This window comes from Pelobates fuscus, chromosome 13, assembly GCF_036172605.1.
Source record: "Pelobates fuscus isolate aPelFus1 chromosome 13, aPelFus1.pri, whole genome shotgun sequence".
NCBI lineage: Eukaryota > Metazoa > Chordata > Amphibia > Anura > Pelobatidae > Pelobates > Pelobates fuscus.
In genome coordinates, this window is record NC_086329.1 from 38,042,580 (window position 1) to 38,063,366 (window position 20,787).

The 20,787-nt window shown below is 42.0% G+C and overlaps 1 protein-coding gene across 2 annotated transcripts in view; it reads right to left on the reverse strand.

The window, feature by feature from the left end:
* The window catches only part of PSEN1 (presenilin 1), a 49,562-nt gene extending 29,004 nt beyond the window's left edge, over positions 1 to 20,558 (reverse strand). Inside the window, exons 1-3 of one of the 2 annotated variants that reach the window (XM_063439009.1) lie at positions 20,445 to 20,558; positions 10,780 to 10,909; positions 1 to 214 (exon numbers count right to left, since the gene is read on the reverse strand). The exon at positions 1 to 214 is cut by the window's left edge and continues 19 nt beyond it. In XM_063439009.1, the coding sequence (XP_063295079.1) occupies positions 1 to 214; positions 10,780 to 10,863 (298 nt within the window). In that variant the 5' untranslated portion in view covers positions 10,864 to 10,909; positions 20,445 to 20,558. Of the gene's footprint in view, positions 215 to 4,958; positions 5,048 to 10,779; positions 10,910 to 20,444 lie in introns of those variants that run through there. The other variant, XM_063439010.1, reaches the window with a different exon arrangement.
* Positions 20,559 to 20,787: the final 229 nt, after the last annotated feature.

Here is a 20,787-nt window from a genome sequence, read left to right on the forward strand (position 1 = left end):
TGTAAAAGCTGACAGACTTAATGGTTGCCACAACCACTACCATACAGAGTGTGACGGGCACAAAAAGCATGATCACGTGTTTAGCACCATATTTTAATGTCAGTTCTTCATCTTCCTCATCATCCTGTTCCAACACTTGCTGGGAACTGCTCTGCGTCTGTCCGTTGCTTTGAGACTCCAAACGCTCATTGTTTCTTCTTTCATTGTTATCGTTCTGCAAGACAAAACCAGGCGGAGGCATTAGAAAAACAATAATTATCCACTTAAAATCAATACGGCGGGTTTCAACTAATCGCTTAAACCAATAAGCGGCAAACCACATTTTTAAATATTATGCTTAGGGGGGCGGGGCCTGACCAGCATGGAGGATAGACGTGCCACAGCAGAGCTCCTCAGAAACTAAAGCTAAAAACGACCACTCACCCCACCAAACTTCATTTATGGCAACCCAAATAGTCTCCTCAGATCCAAGAAAGGGAACTGAACCGAACCAGCAACCTAAGAGCACTCTGAAACCAGCTGGCAGACCGACTTGCGCCATGAGGCTTGGGGACCGTAGAGCGGGAGAGGCGGCCGATCCCCCGGTCCGGTGCCACGAGAAGCTGACACAACGCAAGCAGGAACCCCGCTACCCCCCCCCCCTTGGACCGACGGGGGTGATCGCGGTCCACACCCGAGCAACAACTCGAAACCAAAGCGAGCGCAGAGGGGGAATACACTGGGCTGTAAGCAGCATCAAGCTACACCCAACATGGCGGACGCCACGTGTTCCCCCGGGCCTACTGACCCACAACATGGGACCCGGCGATCTATTGAAGCTATCTTCGAAAACTTCTGGCGCAAACTGGAGGCCAAACTAACCTTGACTGCCTCACCGCTGAAAGGGAAGAGCCACACAAGCTACACTCATGGCGCTGCCAAGAGGGCCGTCGAACCTCGACAACACCGGAGAGCTAAGTCTAACTCCCCTGTCAAAGGGGCATGCAACGCTGCTACCCTGCCTACCCGCAAACCTTCTGGGCTGGGAGCCCATCAGGGAGAAACCCCATGCCGTCCATACCCCCGTGGGAACACCCGAGATGGGGAGGACCCGCGGGCCCCCGAGCCGACCACCATGTCTGGGAGACTCCATGGACACAAGGCGAGGGCTCTCGCTAAGGCCCGGAGCCAAAGGGCCGGGACGTCAAGCCGCAGTGGAACCGCCAGAAAGGAACGACGAGCCCACGATGACACGACGGGTCCCCCTTTTGCCAGAGGAAATCGCATGCAGACCCCAGCCGGGAGACGCAAAACCGACCCGAAAAGCAGTTGGAAAACAAGGTACCGCTACCCACACGGGAAGACATGGGGCGCTCTGCACCTGCAGCCACGTACAAACGGAGAATCATTCTGGTATGACTTCCACTGCAAAGGACTGACAAACGCATGTCACCAACTACAGAATGACCCAATGCACAATGGCAACCCACTGAAGCTACCTCTACTAACCAGGTTGGCATATCAGGCCTCCAGGGTGGGCATAGGCTAACCACAGGGACTTACACTAACCATCATTATGGTGCCGCTCGGCCCAAACACACACAACCTTTGAACAAGGCCTCCGTACAGTATTTTTATTATGACTCCTACTGTTATACTTAAGTGCTCTGATGACCTCGGATATAATTTGTTAGTTCTATAATGCTCGATTTCTCCCTATAACCTGTAGCAGCCATAGGGCGATCCAGCTCTTGAGCAGAACAAGCACAAGGGGACACCAGATAAGTCAGAGCTATAATCTGCTGTTCCCTCTCACACACTCAGCATTGCTATACTATAGCAGCATATGTTTTAATATTTTGTTTCAAGACTGCTGGCTCAGCGGCTTAATAATATAACAGCATAAAAGCGTTATTATTTCACTGTAATATTGCTCTAACGTTCTCCTCCAAGGTCCTATGATTTGTTTCCACTGAGTTTGCTAGATGCTCCATACAGTGACCATACCTACTCAAAATCTGCACAGCACACAAGAACATGCACCCACAAAGGTCTCACTACATCGCAAGCAACACACAAACACGCAACCACATAGCAGTGAGACTTAATGCGACACACATACTTAATACAGCGAGAACCTAACTTGCTATAATGCAGACCTAGGGCATGTAACTTACAGGGCTGCACACCTAACCATACCACCAAGCGAGAATATTTTTGCTGTGTACAAACGTAGCCTGGCGTGTTTATTGCAAAATGCAGATGCCCCATAGCATGTTTATATCTTGGTTATTTTCATGTTAAAACAAAAACAAAGCTCTTTATATTGTACGGTTATGCTTTCTAATGCTCTGCAGCTTTCATTAGGCATGTGTTCAGATCGCCTGTTCCCATTTAATCTTACTTAGACTAATGCGTTTGCCTAACACTTTACCCGTTGGTTTTTTTTTTACTCTTGTGTTTCTTTAAATTGCTAACTTACTATCTACCCATGTGTCACCAGATGTCTGACTATCATAATTTAGCGAGTTACCATCCGGATCTTATGGCCCATAGCTTGTATTTTCAACTGACGTTTAACAACAAAAAATTTTAAAAAATGAGGCATCGTACTTCTGGAAATGTACCGTAATCTACTTTTGTGTATTGATGTATCAACCCAATACTGTAAATCACTCAACCGTTTCCTCCAATTTATCTTCTGTACCCCATCTTATATGCCTTTAATAAAAGAAAGATTGACAAAAAAAAAAAATATTATGCTTAATTATCAAGAAGCAGATTTAAAGTTCTAAAATTCAGATTCTACTTGAACAAATCGATTTTGCAGGTTATTTAGTATATCAAAATATACAGGGCTCAGGGGGCGGAGCTTGACCATCAACATGAACGGACACCATTCACGAATGCTCCTCTACAGAAACCAATATCCAAGGAATATCACACTATCCCAAGCCCATCTAGCTACAAAAAGTGGACAGCAAGACTCCTTAACTCACCCTGAGGCAATGGATGCCAATCTTTGTGGCTTCCAACTAGCCTAAGCAGAGGTGGAAAACCGGGGCCTACCTCACACTGACACTTACAGGCCTGGAGGGAATCTTGAGCAGCACCATGGCAAGAAAAGCGTAGGACGGAGCTTCCCCAACAAAGACAGACCTGCCTGCCTACATGCCAGCAATGGGACGCGGCGCACAGTGACCACAACTCTGGCAGACAACAGGGACATCGGGCCATGCTACAACGGCCCATACAGGCTAAAACCGCTCCTGCTGAATCCCCGTGCCCTGCAGCCCACACTCACCACCCAGAGCAAATCGGAGCCAGAGACCTCCATGGGCACTCAATTAGAGCACCCAACACAGCCTGATAACTCAGCAGACATGACTCCAACCACCAGTAACTACACTACGGAGAAGCTACATCCAAACACCTCTGATAACACACAACTGAGACCTCATACCTCTATGCACACATCGCATCCTCACTTCAATTCTCACCAAACGCAAGCATGCCGAAACCTCTGATATTTAGCCCCCGGAATCACGGCACTAGGATCGAGTAGGTGAACTACACCTCTACAACACACATAAAGAGTTCTATTATCCCCTACGGTAAGACCTAGGCCCACATTCATAGCATGTATAACATTGGTGCAGTAACAATGTTTTCCACCCATACCAAGTTTTGCATTGATATTTCTCTACCACAAACCACTGTTCAATGTATGGTATTTGCAATGCACTGCAGAAATTAAGAATTAAAAAAATAATAATACTATAGTATATATATATATATATATATATATATATATATATATATATATATATATATATATATATATATATATATATATATATATATATATATATGTCACCCAATGTAGTGTTAGTTTCTCACAGCTAAATACATTTTTTTTTTTTTTTATAAAGTGGCAGGAGCTTGCGTGTTCAGGCATCCAACAGTGCATTCACGTACGTGTGGTCAGGATATTCTCCAGCAGAGCTGTAAACAAGCATGTGTGCCATGCACACAGCACTGCAAAAGTTAAAGGGTTACTCCAAGCATGAACACTTGGTGGATTTGAAGTGGTCATAGTGCCTGGAGTCGGTTCGCTTTGAAATGCTGCACACATGCAGTTTAACCCCTCTGCTGCCAAAGGTGTAACTGGAGCGTCATTAGCCAGGCTGGTAAATGTCAACTCTCTAAATTCACAGGCACAGACTAGCATATGCTGACTGCTTTCAGGCAATGAATGGCCAGCAACATCACTGGCCACAGGAGGACCAGGAATCAGGCGAGGGTACTCCCGGCACCTTAAACACAAACTAATTTCTATGGTTTTGTCAGTCAAAGTATTAAATTAAAAGGGAAAAAAATGCCAAAGACAAAAAAAAAAAAAACAACAAAATAAAAATATAAAAAATAAAATAAATAAGAATTTTAACTAAATTATAGGGACCAAAAACTACATTAATTTATACTGGTCTTTTATAATTTGTTTAACTCACCACAGAATCTCACTGGTTATTTTGGCAATATGCTTCTCAATTTACTACAATTCTTTTGGCACGGATTGCAAAACACATTTTCAGATATTCAATGAGCTAGCAAGTGCCTATAAAACATTACGTTGACAGGCTGTTGTAAAGGCATACAATGAACAAAATATTGTAGAGTCCAAGCTTTGTGGTTTATTCACTAAACACAGAATTGTAGAGGGATTGAAAACAAAATCAAATTAACTGCAATTAAATCTGCCTTGTAAATGGTTTTAAGGCTGGATTCTGGATTGTTTTCAAAATGCTTCTCCTTTATAATGTAAGGCTCCTGTTAAATAATGCTTAATACAAACACAGATCATTGATAAACTGGCACGGGTAACAATGGCCCTATTACGGCTGCATTTGTGTTAATAGGTTAGGGATTGGTATCATTTGTACAGAAATCACAATGGTTTACTGCAGTTTGATACTCACAGGGTGGTGCACAAGCAACGGAATATATTCTTCTTCCTCCGACATAGCTTAGCTCACTGGGTAGGAGAGGAAGTTGCACCATAACCTGGCCAATGTGCAATAGCATGATAAACTGCTATCGGACAGGAAAAACAGCCTGTGAAAACAGACACTGCCAGAAAGCTAGTCTCTGGTTAGGTATTAACCAGGAGATAAACCCTGAGAGAAAGGTGTGCACAGATCCATGATAATATATGTTTAATGCAAGGTATTTGTAAATCGCTAAGATGCAGGTATCAAGAAACCACAAAAAATCCAAGTATAAAAGAATATTTTAGGATTCAGCGACCAATCACAATTTTTTATTTAAATGGTCACTAAGCCCCACAGCAAAGTTTACGGTACAGAATGAATCCTGCCCTGGTCTTTCAGGGTAACAGGGGCTTATGAATGCACGATTTACAAATATCACTGCAGGTATAAGACAGCCCCCTTGGCCGGAGGTCTGAAAAAGTCCTTTCTTGTGCAAGAGTCGTCCAACTTTAATGTGATTGCACACACCAAACTTGGACATACATACCTTTCCTCCCCCGGGGAGAGGTAAGATGCAGAAGCATGCGTGGGCAGTCCATAACTCGGCAGCACACTGCACTCAGCTTGGCTCACAAAACTGAATAAACCGATAGCAAACACAGTGAGCCAGCTGGCCCGCGCACCACATTAGCCAACAAGTCATACCTGCCGCGGAGAGTGGTGCGGGGGGGGATTCGATAGAATTGTCCCTTCTACACAATGTTCTTTACCTTGGACCCCATCATTAGACTTATTTATGTCTGATGCCTTCACTGGTATACAGATTGCTTATCGCTCCATTAAGTTAACCTCTTTTGTGGACTATGTTCTTTTATATATGTCTCTAATCCAACAACCTCTTTTCCAGACATTACAGATATACTCCAACATTATGGCTCTATTATGGGCTTTAATTCATTTTACTAAATCCACAGCCATAGTGTTAACTACCAAGGATGCCCCGGAGCAACACATCCTCTTACAGTTTCACTGGGAACAAACAAGCATAAAATACCTGGACAGACTATTGCCCCCAATACATTGCAGGGTTAAGTCCACCTCTTGTGGCAGCTGCACTGACTGAGGAAAACTCGGTTAATTGACATGGGAGCCCTTGATTCCATGCTTTCCTGTGGGAAAGTTTTAACAGACGAGGCACACGCCACACATGTGTATTAGTTCCCAATGCTCCCGTATGAGGAGTATTGGATTGGACTACGCCAGAAGAGGCCACGCCTCACAGGATGAGGAAGGGTGATAAGCACTAAAGTAACCCCAGTGCTGGAAAAAGGGGGAGTAAAACATTCTTTTTTTAGCACTGGGAGGTGGGGGCTGACTACAAGTAGGAAAGGGGCACTATAGCATTAGGAATATAGAATTTAATTTCCTGCTTTAGTGTTCATTTAAATCTAACATTTCTTATGTTTTACAGTCCTTTGCCTTCAGTTCTGCAGATAATTATTTTTTTATTTCTACACAGTTTTTAATATTTATGTAATGGAATAAAAAAAATAATCCAAGTTCAATGTTGGCCACAATCTTCCTAACCTTACTGACTACAGCTTGGCGGCTGTCATGCTGTGAACTGAATTACTGGGGAAGACAGGTACGTACGTACGTGTACACACACACACACACACTCCCTACAACAAATCCAACACTTTCCACCATCCCACAAACAGGTTAGGCTACGGCCAGGTCTTTAAATGGCCATTTTCACACTTTATGCACTTCTTGAACAAATCCCTTATTTCAGGAAACTTGCTGGAAACACAAATATACATCAAATCACATTTATCTGTTTCCAACTAAGCGCTATTCATTGAGCACACTATGAGAACCTCAAACCTCACTTGGACTATACTCCTCAGATTTTGGATAATGGCAGACAGTCTAACATCACCATGTTCTTCATCTACTCTTAATATGCTGGCAGCAGCCACATAGCATGAGATGAGTTTTAAGATTTACCATCACGCTTACTTACGTCTAGATCGACAACATTGTTTCAAAATTAGATCTCTATCCGAGTGTTTGAAAGGAGAGGAGGCAGACCTGTATCACAGTGTCCATGGACCCATTCTGTTATTTTGGAGGGATATTCAAGCTACTCTCTTGCATATTCCATGTCATCTTTCCCCTGAATTGCCCATAATGGGCATTTTCCCACCTCACTACCTGCCAACTCTAAGGTCTTGATTTAATAAGCTTTACAAATGTTTCAACACTATTGTAAAAAAAAAAAAATTATTCATCTACATAAAAGTCCCCATTAGGGGGGGGGGGGGCGGGGCCGGACCGCCAGGCTGAATGGTCGCACACTGGCGTGGCTCCTGCAAAAATCTCCAATTTTAAGCCCCTAAATATCACCCAAACGCTTACCGGAGACCGGCAGCTGTTACCCGGCGTGAGAAGCCACCCTGGTCCCGGGGAGAGGCTCGCTGCGAAGTTCCAGTCCCTCGGAGGGGCGATCCCTGTCGCACAGGATGGGGGCCGCTCGGGCGGTAAACGGGGTGGACGGCCGCCGCCCAGATAGCCTGCCCACCGGTGGTAAGGCAGAAACAAGGCTAGGCGGGCTTGGCCCTGTTCCCCCCCCCCCCCCTCCCCCCTGGACCGGCGGGGGTGATCCCGGTCCCCACCCTGAGGCCCATCGGAGTGCCACAACATCAGCGCTCGGAACAGCGACGGAGCAGACCCAGTACATAGTGGCCGCTTCCAAAATAGCGGAGACCTCATGGCAAGCGCTGGATGCACCCATCTACCCTGACGCCACACAAGCGGATTGCAGACTTGATCTCAGCGGGAACAGGGACTAACAATAACAGAGTGCGACAACCCTACCACACACCGGCCTAACCTGCCACACCGCACAGCTCACCACAAGGGGGCCGCAACAAGGACTGACCACACATAGCCACCATGCTGCTCCTAGCAAACTGCTGGGACATTCCAAAGCAAGCACCCGACTGGACTACCCACAACGAGACCAGTTCCCTCCTCCAGGAGTACTCAAAGAGTCTACAAGTATTAAAGCAGTCACCTAACCGTTGATCCTGGAAAAGTTACCCTCACTGTATATGAAAAAGGAGGACCTGGCATATAAACGCTGATCCTCACCTGGCTGGCATGGGATCTCCTTGGGGTGGAAACTTTAAACTCTAACCTTTAGAGCTTATTATCTGTTGATACTGCCTGTATGTCTCTCACATGTTTTTAAAGTAATTTACACACTAGCATAAATGTAACCTAACATAACATGCAACATTGCCAAGCATAGCATGAACCTAATTGAATAGCTTTGCTAAAATTACGATTGCACATGTCCTGTCTGCACTCTCTGTCACTCCTCTGCATATTCTTTCCTGACAAGTGCATTATGCTAACCCAACAACTTAACTTAACTTAACAATATGCGCAGTAACTATCTAGGCCATAAGCCTGTTAAACGTTGCTTTTTACCTTGCTTGTTTCTGCACTAAAGCAAGAATTCAAACAATTATAATCCTTAAAAATTGTGCAAGTTTTCTCACTGCCCTACTGCTTACAAGCTGTGTATTTTGTCTCCTGTCACAAGCTGTTGAGGCGTGACAAGTTGTATGTAATTATCTGCACTTCAAAAATAAAGAATTAAAAAAAAAAAAAAAAATCACCATTAGAGTCTATAGAAAAGTTTCTAGATATATAATTTTGAAAGCTTTCCTAGTAGTAGTGAATCATTTGGAAAGCTTATTAAATTAAAACCTTATTCCTTAATAACCTTTAATCCTTATTCTTCCAGACGTAGCTTCAAAAACCATTTTGCAAAGTTGGATTCACAGGGATTCTCCTACTATGGTCCTTTTCAGATCCAAGTTATTCTTTGCCTTCCATATGGATTGTTTGGAAACCGGTACCAATAACACATTGACCAAACGCTTTTTCAAAAATGTACTTTCCTATAATAACTCTCTAGAGATACTCCTATTAGACAGAAACTTCAATACACATTCCGTTGACTAACTGGTACCTGCAAAAAAGTGCTATTAAACAAATCCCTGATTGTCTTGTAGACCTGGTCTACATGCCTGTAGATTATCGCCCTTCCATATTTGTTTCAACCCTCCCTTCCTTAAAGGAAACCTGTCAAGGCTAAAATTACTTTAGCTCTTTTAAAATATCTTGGAATTATATCTATACTTTGCAATTATTACTTTAAAAAAAATTACTTACAAATAGGTTTTTCTCCCATCTGTCTCATAATTCCTCGGAAGACACTCAATGCCGAGGAATTGAGACTCAAGGAGAGAATAAACGAGGGGTCCCTCTGCTTTCCATTCATAGCAGTTTTTGCTATGGAAAATCCTGCTAGAGCCAGCTAGGGAGTATAGGAAAGGAGTGATGTGACATCACTCCATTAGGATGAAGCCAGCATGTTGACATCATGGATGAGATTTGCCGAGCTTGGGTAAGTGTCCCTAATCAGGGCAAATCAACAAAGAGCAGAGAAAGAGCACCAAGTGGACCAGAGGTGGGTGTTACAGAAGTCTAACACCCACCTCTAATGAGATTGCAATGGGGAACCGGAGGGCCCGGTAAGTAGTGACCGTTCCCTATTAAACTTGTTGCTGTTAACCTCCAAGGCATTTTTACCACTAACAAATATTGTATTGTTACCAGGCGCAATATTCTGACGGTAGAGCTAGTAGATATTTGCGGTTATTTGTTTTATCTGATCCCTTTCCTTAATTATCAAATAGGATTAACTGCATTTTGTTAAAATGCAAAAGATGTGCGAAATGTCTTGAGAAAGGACCACGAGTGGGTCCGTAACGTTGGCGCTGCACAATTAAAAACTTTTTTACTTTTTCGTAACAAAGTCCTGCGAGTGCCTACTTCTTTCCAATATTTGAAGAATGTATTACAGTTCCACTGTGGAGCATCAAGGCTATATTATCTAAAGATTTTCATGGTTCTCAGAAGCGAAAACAGTGAGTGCCTTCAAACTTCTATTTTACAGAGAGAGATAGATATCTCGAGATTGAGTTAATGCATTGCTAAAACACAAATACACCAGTCAACCCATAAGACTTGCTTTTCCCACAGAAATCTCACTTAGCAGGGCTCTCACTACTGCAAGCGAGAGAGCGCGCTCGAGAGAGAGCACGCGTTACTTTAAAATGTATGCTGAATGGATTTACAACTTTTCAAACACTCATCTCGAAATGTTTCTCTACATGAGACATTTCAATAACTCACACTGGACAAATCCAGACATCGCACAGTACTTGCAAGCCCAAGCATGAAAGTGCTGTGTGTGTGTAGTAGAGAAACGCCCTCCAAAAAAAACAGGAAGAACACTACCAAACATGTAAACATCTTATTCACAAACAGACAATTACAGAGTACGTGTCATCGTACACAGTGTTATTTAAAATAAAATTCTATATTTGCTAGCAAAAGTTCTATTGTTGTGCAAAATCCGTATAAAAATGTAAAACAAAGAAAAGTCAATGTCAACAAAGAGACAGGCCCTGCTTTGGAAAGTGTACTCAATCAGGGCCAATAGGGTAGGAGGGGGAATCAAAAACCTAGCTCTCAACCACTGCTATCTGTATGGAAGCTGTAGCTATAAAGAGGAGGAGGTGATTGTCAGCAAGCTTGATACCTCATTTTATAAATTCTTATAAAAAAATAAAAATAAAACTTTGGCATTGCACTTCATCTCCCATGATGCTTTGCTGGCTTAAAGAGATGCCGTTTAAAATGTTATGACGAGGACTGCTGTATTTACCATGTTAGCCTGATGGTTCTCTATTAAATCTTCCGTCACTTGCCCATGCTGCATATGGGTCAAAGATGCCGACACTTCATTCATTTGGACACCAGATGTTTAGTTTCAGAAATAGAAACTTTAATTCCACCTGTGGAGAAAAAAAAAAATTATATTTCACTGTGAAAACATAAGAGGAATCAGAACATATACAAAAAACATAATCTATGTAGTAAAAGAGATTTGGGAAACAGCACTATTTACATTTGTCAGAAAACATGATTCTAGTGGCACTTTCCAGTCAAGTAAGCACCTTCATTAGGCTCTTACAAGGGAGGTTTCCAATAATTAGAAGCAGGCAGTGTCACTATAGTAAGGGAGTGACAGTGCTGCTTTTAAAAAAAGAAGTTGGTAGTGATAAGGAGGTATGAGAAGTGATCATTTATTGCAGGTATCAATAAAGCATTATGCCAAGACCTTATTTTCATGTTGGCCATTTATCAACAATTTTGTGTTTGGCATATTAGTCGACCCCTAATTTGGGGGAATTTTTTTTATAATGCATAAAATTACGACTTATATGTCAACATATATCGTAATTTGTAATACAATAATTGTAAATAATTATAAATAAATATCAGGAGCTGGAGGTACGATAACAGAACAGTCAGAGTCACAGGTTTTGTGTACCAGACTCCACATGCCTGAAAGTCATAAGGTTGTCATATTTCACAACGTCAAAAAGCCAGCATGCAGTGCATTTTCTCATTGAGTTAGATGTAATGAACAGCATACCGACAAATATCGAATTTTGATTATTATTATTATTATTATTGCCATTTATATAGCGCCAACAGATTCCGTAGCGCTTTACAATATTATGAGAGGGGATTTAACTATAAATAGGACAATTACAAATAAACTTACAGGAACAATAGGTTGAAGAGGACCCTGCTCAACCGAGCTTACATTGACGATTGCTGTATACAGTCTTGTGTTTTGTGCAAATGCTAGAGAAATAATCATAAGGAGCAAGTCTTGGCATCATCTGTTCAGATGCTGATTTACAAGTAACGATGCGATAGCGTGGGTACCACCTCCATGATGATCCAATACAATGCACCTTACAGAGGACCTAATGTCCAGGTAGTGCCACACTACAAACTTACCCACAGAAAAGTACTCAATGGGTTCATATGCAGACTTCAGAGTCACATGACCAAGTCTTATTTGGTCAGTGCCTCTATAGGATGCCATACTGACAGAGGTGGACTTAAACCTATTGCAGTTTCTAACAATGAGTAATGTTTCACACTGACGGCTTAAAAGGACAGGGTCTCTGCACCCTGACCACTTAATTGAGATTTAGTGGTCTGGTGACAATAGTGTTCCTTTAATGGAACTACATGAATACGAGGGATCGACCAATATAATTTATTTTTTTAGGGCCGATGCATCTCTATGAGGAAAATTCAGCGTCCCCATGCAGAGCGTGGAGACGCTGAATGGCAGGGCTGCCTACTGTGCAGCACTGAGCCAAATAATTTGATAGAATGAATACATTGTTTAATAATATTAAAAAGTTATTTTAATTCTATTCCCTCCTCCCTGCCTTTTACCAGGGAGGAGGGTATTACATTTCAGAGAGATCCAGTGGCTTTGCGCAGGGCTGCCGGGAGGGGGGGGGGATTTGAGTTGTAGAGGGGGCAGTTAGGACACCATCTACTGTTCTCTCGCCAACTCTCTTGAGCCAGGTGTCCGCATAGAGCGTTGCTTTGATTGCTGGGGGGCAAAGTTGCAGAGTTGCGCTGCAGATAGCATGGGCTGGGTCCTAGCCACAATCTGCATTTTCAGTATCATTATTAGGCATATATCGATATTGCTGTAAATGCGGGAAAACTGGACAACAACATTAGCCAGACTGATAATCAGTCAATCCTTATTACTCCCACATTTTAATGGCAGTACAGTCATTATATTTAGAACAGTCCCTTGTTTTAGGGGCAGTACTGTCACTATATTAATAACGTCCCTCATTTCAGTGACAGTACGGTCACTATATTAATAACGTCCCTCATTTAAGTGGCAGTACGGTCACTATATTTATAACGTCCCTCATTTCAGTGACAGTACGGTCACTATATTTATAACATCCCTCATTTCAGTGACAGTACGGTCACTATATTAATAACGTCCCTCATTTCAGTGACAGTACGGTCACTATATTTATAACGTCCCTCATTTCAGTGACAGTACGGTCACTATATTAATAACGTCCCTCATTTCAGTGGCAGTACGGTCACTATATTTATAACGTCCCTCATTTCAGTGACAGTACGGTCACTATATTAATAACGTCCCTCATTTCAGTGACAGTACGGTCACTATATTTATAACGTCCCTCATTTCAGTGGCAGTACGGTCACTATATTAATAACGTCCCTCATTTCAGTGGCAGTACGGTCACTATATTAATAACGTCCCTCATTTCAGTGGCAGTACGGTCACTATATTAATAACGTCCCTCATTTCAGTGGCAGTACAGTCACTATATTAATAACGTCCCTCATTTCAGTGGCAGTACGGTCACTATATTAATAACGTCCCTCATTTCAGTGGCAGTACAGTCACTATATTAATAACGTCCCTCATTTCAGTGACAGTACGGTCACTATATTTATAACGTCCCTCATTTCAGTGACAGTACGGTCACTATATTTATAACATCCCTCATTTCAGTGACAGTACGGTCACTATATTAATAACGTCCCTCATTTCAGTGACAGTACGGTCACTATATTTATAACGTCCCTCATTTCAGTGACAGTACGGTCACTATATTAATAACGTCCCTCATTTCAGTGGCAGTACGGTCACTATATTTATAACGTCCCTCATTTCAGTGACAGTACGGTCACTATATTAATAACGTCCCTCATTTCAGTGACAGTACGGTCACTATATTTATAACGTCCCTCATTTCAGTGACAGTACGGTCACTATATTTACAACGTCCCTCATTTCAGTGACAGTACGGTCACTATATTTATAACGTCCCTCATTTCAGTGACAGTACGGTCACTATATTAATAACGTCCCTCATTTCAGTGGCAGTACGGTCACTATATTAATAACGTCCCTCATTTCAGTGGCAGTACGGTCACTATATTAATAACGTCCCTCATTTCAGTGGCAGTACGGTCACTATATTAATAACGTCCCTCATTTCAGTGACAGTACGGTCACTATATTAATAACGTCCCTCATTTCAGTGGCAGTACGGTCACTATATTAATAACGTCCCTCATTTCAGTGACAGTACGGTAACTATATTAATAACGTCCCTCATTTCAGTGGCAGTACGGTCACTATATTTATAACGTCCCTCATTTCAGTGACAGTACGGTCACTATATTAATAACGTCCCTCATTTCAGTGACAGTACGGTCACTATATTTATAACGTCCCTCATTTCAGTGACAGTACGGTCACTATATTTATAACGTCCCTCATTTCAGTGACAGTACGGTCACTATATTAACGTCCCTCATTTCAGTGGCAGTACGGTCACTATATTTATAACGTCCCTCATTTCAGTGACAGTACGGTCACTATATTAATAACGTCCCTCATTTCAGTGACAGTACGGTCACTATATTTATAACGTCCCTCATTTCAGTGACAGTACGGTCACTATATTTATAACGTCCCTCATTTCAGTGACAGTACGGTCACTATATTTATAACGTCCCTCATTTCAGTGACAGTACGGTCACTATATTTATAACGTCCCTCATTTCAGTGACAGTACGGTCACTATATTAATAACGTCCCTCATTTCAGTGGCAGTACGGTCACTATATTAATAACGTCCCTCATTTCAGTGACAGTACGGTCACTATATTAATAACGTCCCTCATTTCAGTGACAGTACGGTCACTATATTAATAACGTCCCTCATTTCAGTGGCAGTACGGTCAATATATTAATAACGTCCCTCATTTCAGTGGCAGTACGGTCACTATATTAATAACGTCCCTCATTTCAGTGACAGTACGGTCACTATATTAATAACGTCCCTCATTTCAGTGACAGTACGGTCACTATATTAATAACGTCCCTCATTTCAGTGACAGTACGGTCACTATATTAATAACGTCCCTCATTTCAGTGACAGTACGGTCACTATATTAATAACGTCCCTCATTTCAGTGACAGTACGGTCACTATATTTATAAAATCCCTCATTTCAGTGACAGTACGGTCACTATATTAATAACATCCCTCATTTCAGTGACAGTACGGTCACTATATTAATAACGTCCCTCATTTCAGTGGCAGTACGGTCACTATATTAATAACGTCCCTCATTTCAGTGACAGTACGGTCACTATATTAATAACGTCCCTCATTTCAGTGGCAGTACGGTCACTATATTAATAACGTCCCTCATTTCAGTGACAGTACGGTCACTATATTAATAACGTCCCTCATTTCAGTGGCAGTACGGTCACTATATTTATAACGTCCCTCATTTCAGTGACAGTACGGTCACTATATTAATAACGTCCCTCATTTCAGTGACAGTACGGTCACTATATTTATAACGTCCCTCATTTCAGTGACAGTACGGTCACTATATTAATAACGTCCCTCATTTCAGTGACAGTACGGTCACTATATTAATAACGTCCCTCATTTCAGTGGCAGTACGGTCACTATATTTATAACGTCCCTCATTTCAGTGACAGTACGGTCACTATATTAATAACGTCCCTCATTTCAGTGGCAGTACGGTCACTATATTAATAACGTCCCTCATTTCAGTGGCAGTACGGTCACTATATTAATAACGTCCCTCATTTCAGTGGCAGTACGGTCACTATATTAATAACGTCCCTCATTTCAGTGGCAGTACAGTCACTATATTAATAACGTCCCTCATTTCAGTGACAGTACGGTCACTATATTAATAACGTCCCTCATTTCAGTGACAGTACGGTCACTATATTTATAACGTCCCTCATTTCAGTGACAGTACGGTCACTATATTAATAACGTCCCTCATTTCAGTGACAGTACGGTCACTATATTAATAACGTCCCTCATTTCAGTGACAGTACGGTCACTATATTAATAACGTCCCTCATTTCAGTGACAGTACGGTCACTATATTAATAACGTCCCTCATTTCAGTGACAGTACGGTCACTATATTTATAAAATCCCTCATTTCAGTGGCAGTACGGTCACTATATTTATAACGTCCCTCATTTCAGTGGCAGTACGGTCACTATATTAATAACGTCCCTCATTTCAGTGACAGTACGGTCACTATATTTATAACGTCCCTCATTTCAGTGACAGTACGGTCACTATATTTATAACGTCCCTCATTTCAGTGGCAGTACGGTCACTATATTAATAACGTCCCTCATTTCAGTGGCAGTACGGTCACTATATTAATAACGTCCCTCATTTCAGTGACAGTACGGTCACTATATTAATAACGTCCCTCATTTCAGTGACAGTACGGTCACTATATTAATAACGTCCCTCATTTCAGTGGCAGTACGGTCACTATATTAATAACGTCCCTCATTTCAGTGACAGTACGGTCACTATATTTATAACGTCCCTCATTTCAGTGACAGTACGGTCACTATATTTATAACATCCCTCATTTCAGTGACAGTACGGTCACTATATTAATAACGTCCCTCATTTCAGTGGCAGTACGGTCACTATATTAATAACGTCCCTTATTTCAGTGACAGTACGGTCACTATATTAATAACGTCCCTCATTTCAGTGACAGTACGGTCACTATATTTATAACGTCCCTCATTTCAGTGACAGTACGGTCACTATATTAATAACGTCCCTCATTGAAGTGACAGTACGGTCACTATATTAATAACGTCCCTCATTTCAGTGACAGTACGGTCACTATATTTATAACGTCCCTCATTTCAGTGACAGTACGGTCACTATATTTATAACGTCCCTCATTTCAGTGACAGCTTGGTTGTATAGGGAGAGGTATTAGCAGTAGAAAGAGGGAAGTGCTCATGCCATTGTACAGAACACTGGTGAGACCTCACTTGGAGTACTGTACACAGTACTGGAGACCCTATCTTCAGAAGGATATTGATACCTTAGAGAGAGTTCAAAGAAGGGCTACTAAACTGGTTCATGGATTGCAGGATAAAACTTACCAGGAAAGGTTAAAGGATCTTAACATGTATAGCATGGAGGAAAGACGAGACAGGGGGGATATGATAGAAACATTTAAATACATAAAGGGAATCAACACAGTAAAGGAGGAGACTATATTTAAAAGAAGAAAAACTACCACAACAAGAGGACATAGTCTTAAATTAGAGGGACAAAGGTTTAAAAATAATATCAGGAAGTATTACTTTACTGAGAGGGTAGTGGATGCATGGAATAGCCTTCCAGCTGAAGTGGTAGAGGTTAACACAGTAAAGGAGTTTAAGCATGCGTGGGATAGGCATAAGGCTATCCTAACTATAAGATAAGGCCAGGGACTAATGAAAGTATTTAGAAAACTGGGCAGACTAGATGGGCCGAATGGTTCTTATCTGCCGTCACATTCTATGTTTCTATGTTTCTATGACAGTACGGTCACTATATTAATAACGTCCCTCATTTCAGTGGCAGTACGGTCACTATATTAATAACGTCCCTCATTTCAGTGGCAGTACGGTCACTATATTAATAACGTCCCTCATTTCAGTGGCAGTACGGTCACTATATTAATAACGTCCCTCATTTCAGTGACAGTACGGTCACTATATTAATAACGTCCCTCATTTCAGTGACAGTACGGTCACTATATTTATAACATCCCTCATTTCAGTGACAGTACGGTCACTATATTAATAACGTCCCTCATTTCAGTGGCAGTACGGTCACTATATTAATAACGTCCCTCATTTCAGTGACAGTACGGTCACTATATTAATAACGTCCCTCATTTCAGTGACAGTACGGTCACTATATTTATAACATCCCTCATTTCAGTGACAGTACGGTCACTATATTCATAACACTCGTTTTAGAGGTAGTACGGTCACTATATTTATAACGTCCCTCATTTCAGTGACAGTACGGTCACTATATTAATAACGTCCCTCATTTCAGTGGCAGTACGGTCACTATATTAATAACGTCCCTCATTTCAGTGGCAGTACGGTCACTATATTAATAACGTCCCTCATTTCAGTGGCAGTACGGTCACTATATTAATAACGTCCCTCATTTCAGTGGCAGTACGGTCACTATATTAATAACGTCCCTCATTTCAGTGACAGTACGGTCACTATATTAATAACGTCCCTCATTTCAGTGACAGTACGGACACTATATTTATAACATCCCTCATTTCAGTGACAGTACGGTCACTATATTTATAAAATCCCTCATTTCAGTGACAGTACGGTCACTATATTAATAACATCCCTCATTTCAGTGACAGTACGGTCACTATATTAATAACGTCCCTCATTTCAGTGGCAGTACGGTCACTATATTAATAACGTCCCTCATTTCAGTGGCAGTACGGTCACTATATTAATAACGTCCCTCATTTCAGTGGCAGTACGTCACTATATTAATAACGTCCCTCATTTCAGTGACAGTACGTTCACTATATTAATAACGTCCCTCATTTCAGTGACAGTACGGTCACTATATTTATAACATCCCTCATTTCAGTGACAGTACGGTCACTATATTCATAACACTCGTTTTAGAGGTAGTACGGTCACTATATTAATAACGTCCCTCATTTCAGTGACAGTACGGTCACTATATTTATAACGTCCCTCATTTCAGTGACAGTACGGTCACTATATTAATAACGTCCCTCATTTCAGTGACAGTACGGTCACTATATTAATAACGTCCCTCATTTCAGTGACAGTACGGTCACTATATTTATAACGTCCCTCATTTCAGTGACAGTACGGTCACTATATTTATAACGTCCCTCATTTCAGTGACAGTACGGTCACTACATTAATAACGTCCCTCATTTCAGTGACAGTACGGTCACTATATTAATAACGTCCCTCATTTCAGTGGCAGTACGGTCACTATATTAATAACGTCCCTCATTTCAGTGGCAGTACGGTCACTATATTAATAACGTCCCTCATTTCAGTGACAGTACGGTCACTATATTAATAACGTCCCTCATTTCAGTGACAGTACGGTCACTATATTAATAACGTCCCTCATTTCAGTGACAGTACGGTCACTATATTCATAACACTCGTTTTAGAGGTAGTACGGTCACTATATTAATAACGTCCCTCATTTCAGTGGCAGTACGGTCACTATATTAATAACGTCCCTCATTTCAGTGGCAGTACTGTCACTATAATTTTAAGTCTCATTTTAGGGGCAGTATTGTCACTATATCTATAAGTGTCTCATTTTAGAGGTAGTACGGTCACTATATTTATAACATCCCTCATTTCAGTGGCAGTACGGTCACTATATTTATAACATCCCTCATTTCAGTGACAGTACGGTCACTATATTCATAACACTCGTTTTAGAGGTAGTACGGTCACTATATTAATAACAGTCCCTCATTTTAGAGGCAGTACGGTCACTATATTTATAACATCCCTCATTTGAGTGGCAGTACGGTCACTATATTAATAACAGTCCCTCATTTTAGAGGTAGTACAGTCACTATATTTATAACAGTCTCATTTTAAAGGGACACTCCAGGCACCCAGACCACTTCTGCTCATTGGAGTGGTCTGGGTGCCAACTCCCACTACCCTTAACCCTGCAAGTGTAATTATTGCAGTTTTTCATAAACTGCAATAATTACATTGCAGGGTTAACTCCACCTCTAGTTGCTGTCTACTAGACAGCCACTTCCTGGTTTCTCCAGCGTCGCTCAAAAACCCATAGGAAAGCATTGAAATGATTTTTCAATGCTTTCCTACGGGGAGACGTAATGTGCATGCGCATTAGGTCTCCTCGGCCGGTGAGCGAGATCAGTCTCGCCCACCGGCCGACGCAATCACAAGGAGGAGCGTCGCGGAGGAGGAGACAGCGGCGAGGGACATCGCCGCTGCCTCAGGTAAGTCACTGAAGGGGTTTTCACCCCTTCAGTAACCGGAGATTGGTGGGTGGGAGGGAGAGGGACCCTCCAGTGCCAGGAAAACGATCACTGGAGTTTCCCTTTAATGGTAGTACTGTCACTATATTAATAACAGTCTCATTTTAGAGGTAGTACTGTCACTATATTAATAACAGTCTCATTTTAGAGGTAGTACTGTCACTATATTAATAACAGTCCCTCATTTTATGGTCAGCATCCTCACTAAACTGATATTAGTCCCTTTATTTTAGAGGCTGTTAGATCACCATTATTATAAATATCCCTGTAATAAGAGGCCTCAATATGCTCTCAGAATAACCATTGAATGACACAAACTAGCAGCCACCTGTTACAGTCATACCCTGACAGCCCAAAACATGCTGTCCCCCTTCTCAGGGTGGACAAACTGCCTGGCTGGAGGACATACAGCTTCCGGGGAGCCCCAGCTGAGACAATGGGGACCAATGTATCAGAAAGAAACATGGACGCCCCACGTGTGCAGCACATTTAAATACCCCCCGCCGGCTACATGGACCTACCAGCTCTCCGTATCGGCCAATTCAAACCCGCTGGGTTCACCCCACCGCTTGCAGGTTTGGAGTTTGCCGCGAGCTTTGTACTGGGCACTGCGGGGTTCTTTAGGCCAGTGTATACAAAAAAGATAAACACTTCCGGGTCTAACCGCGCCCCGGAAACTGTCGTCCTGTCCTCATTCCGCCGCCATGTTAGGAGGGGAAGAAGGAAAACCTTAGGTGGTTTTATGACAACAAGTACAATAAATACAACGATAGCTTCCATGTATACATTCTTAACCTGTAATAAAATATTTGGAAATGTTATTTGGTAAACATTTGAAGTGCTTTCATTTTTGTGTGAAATCCC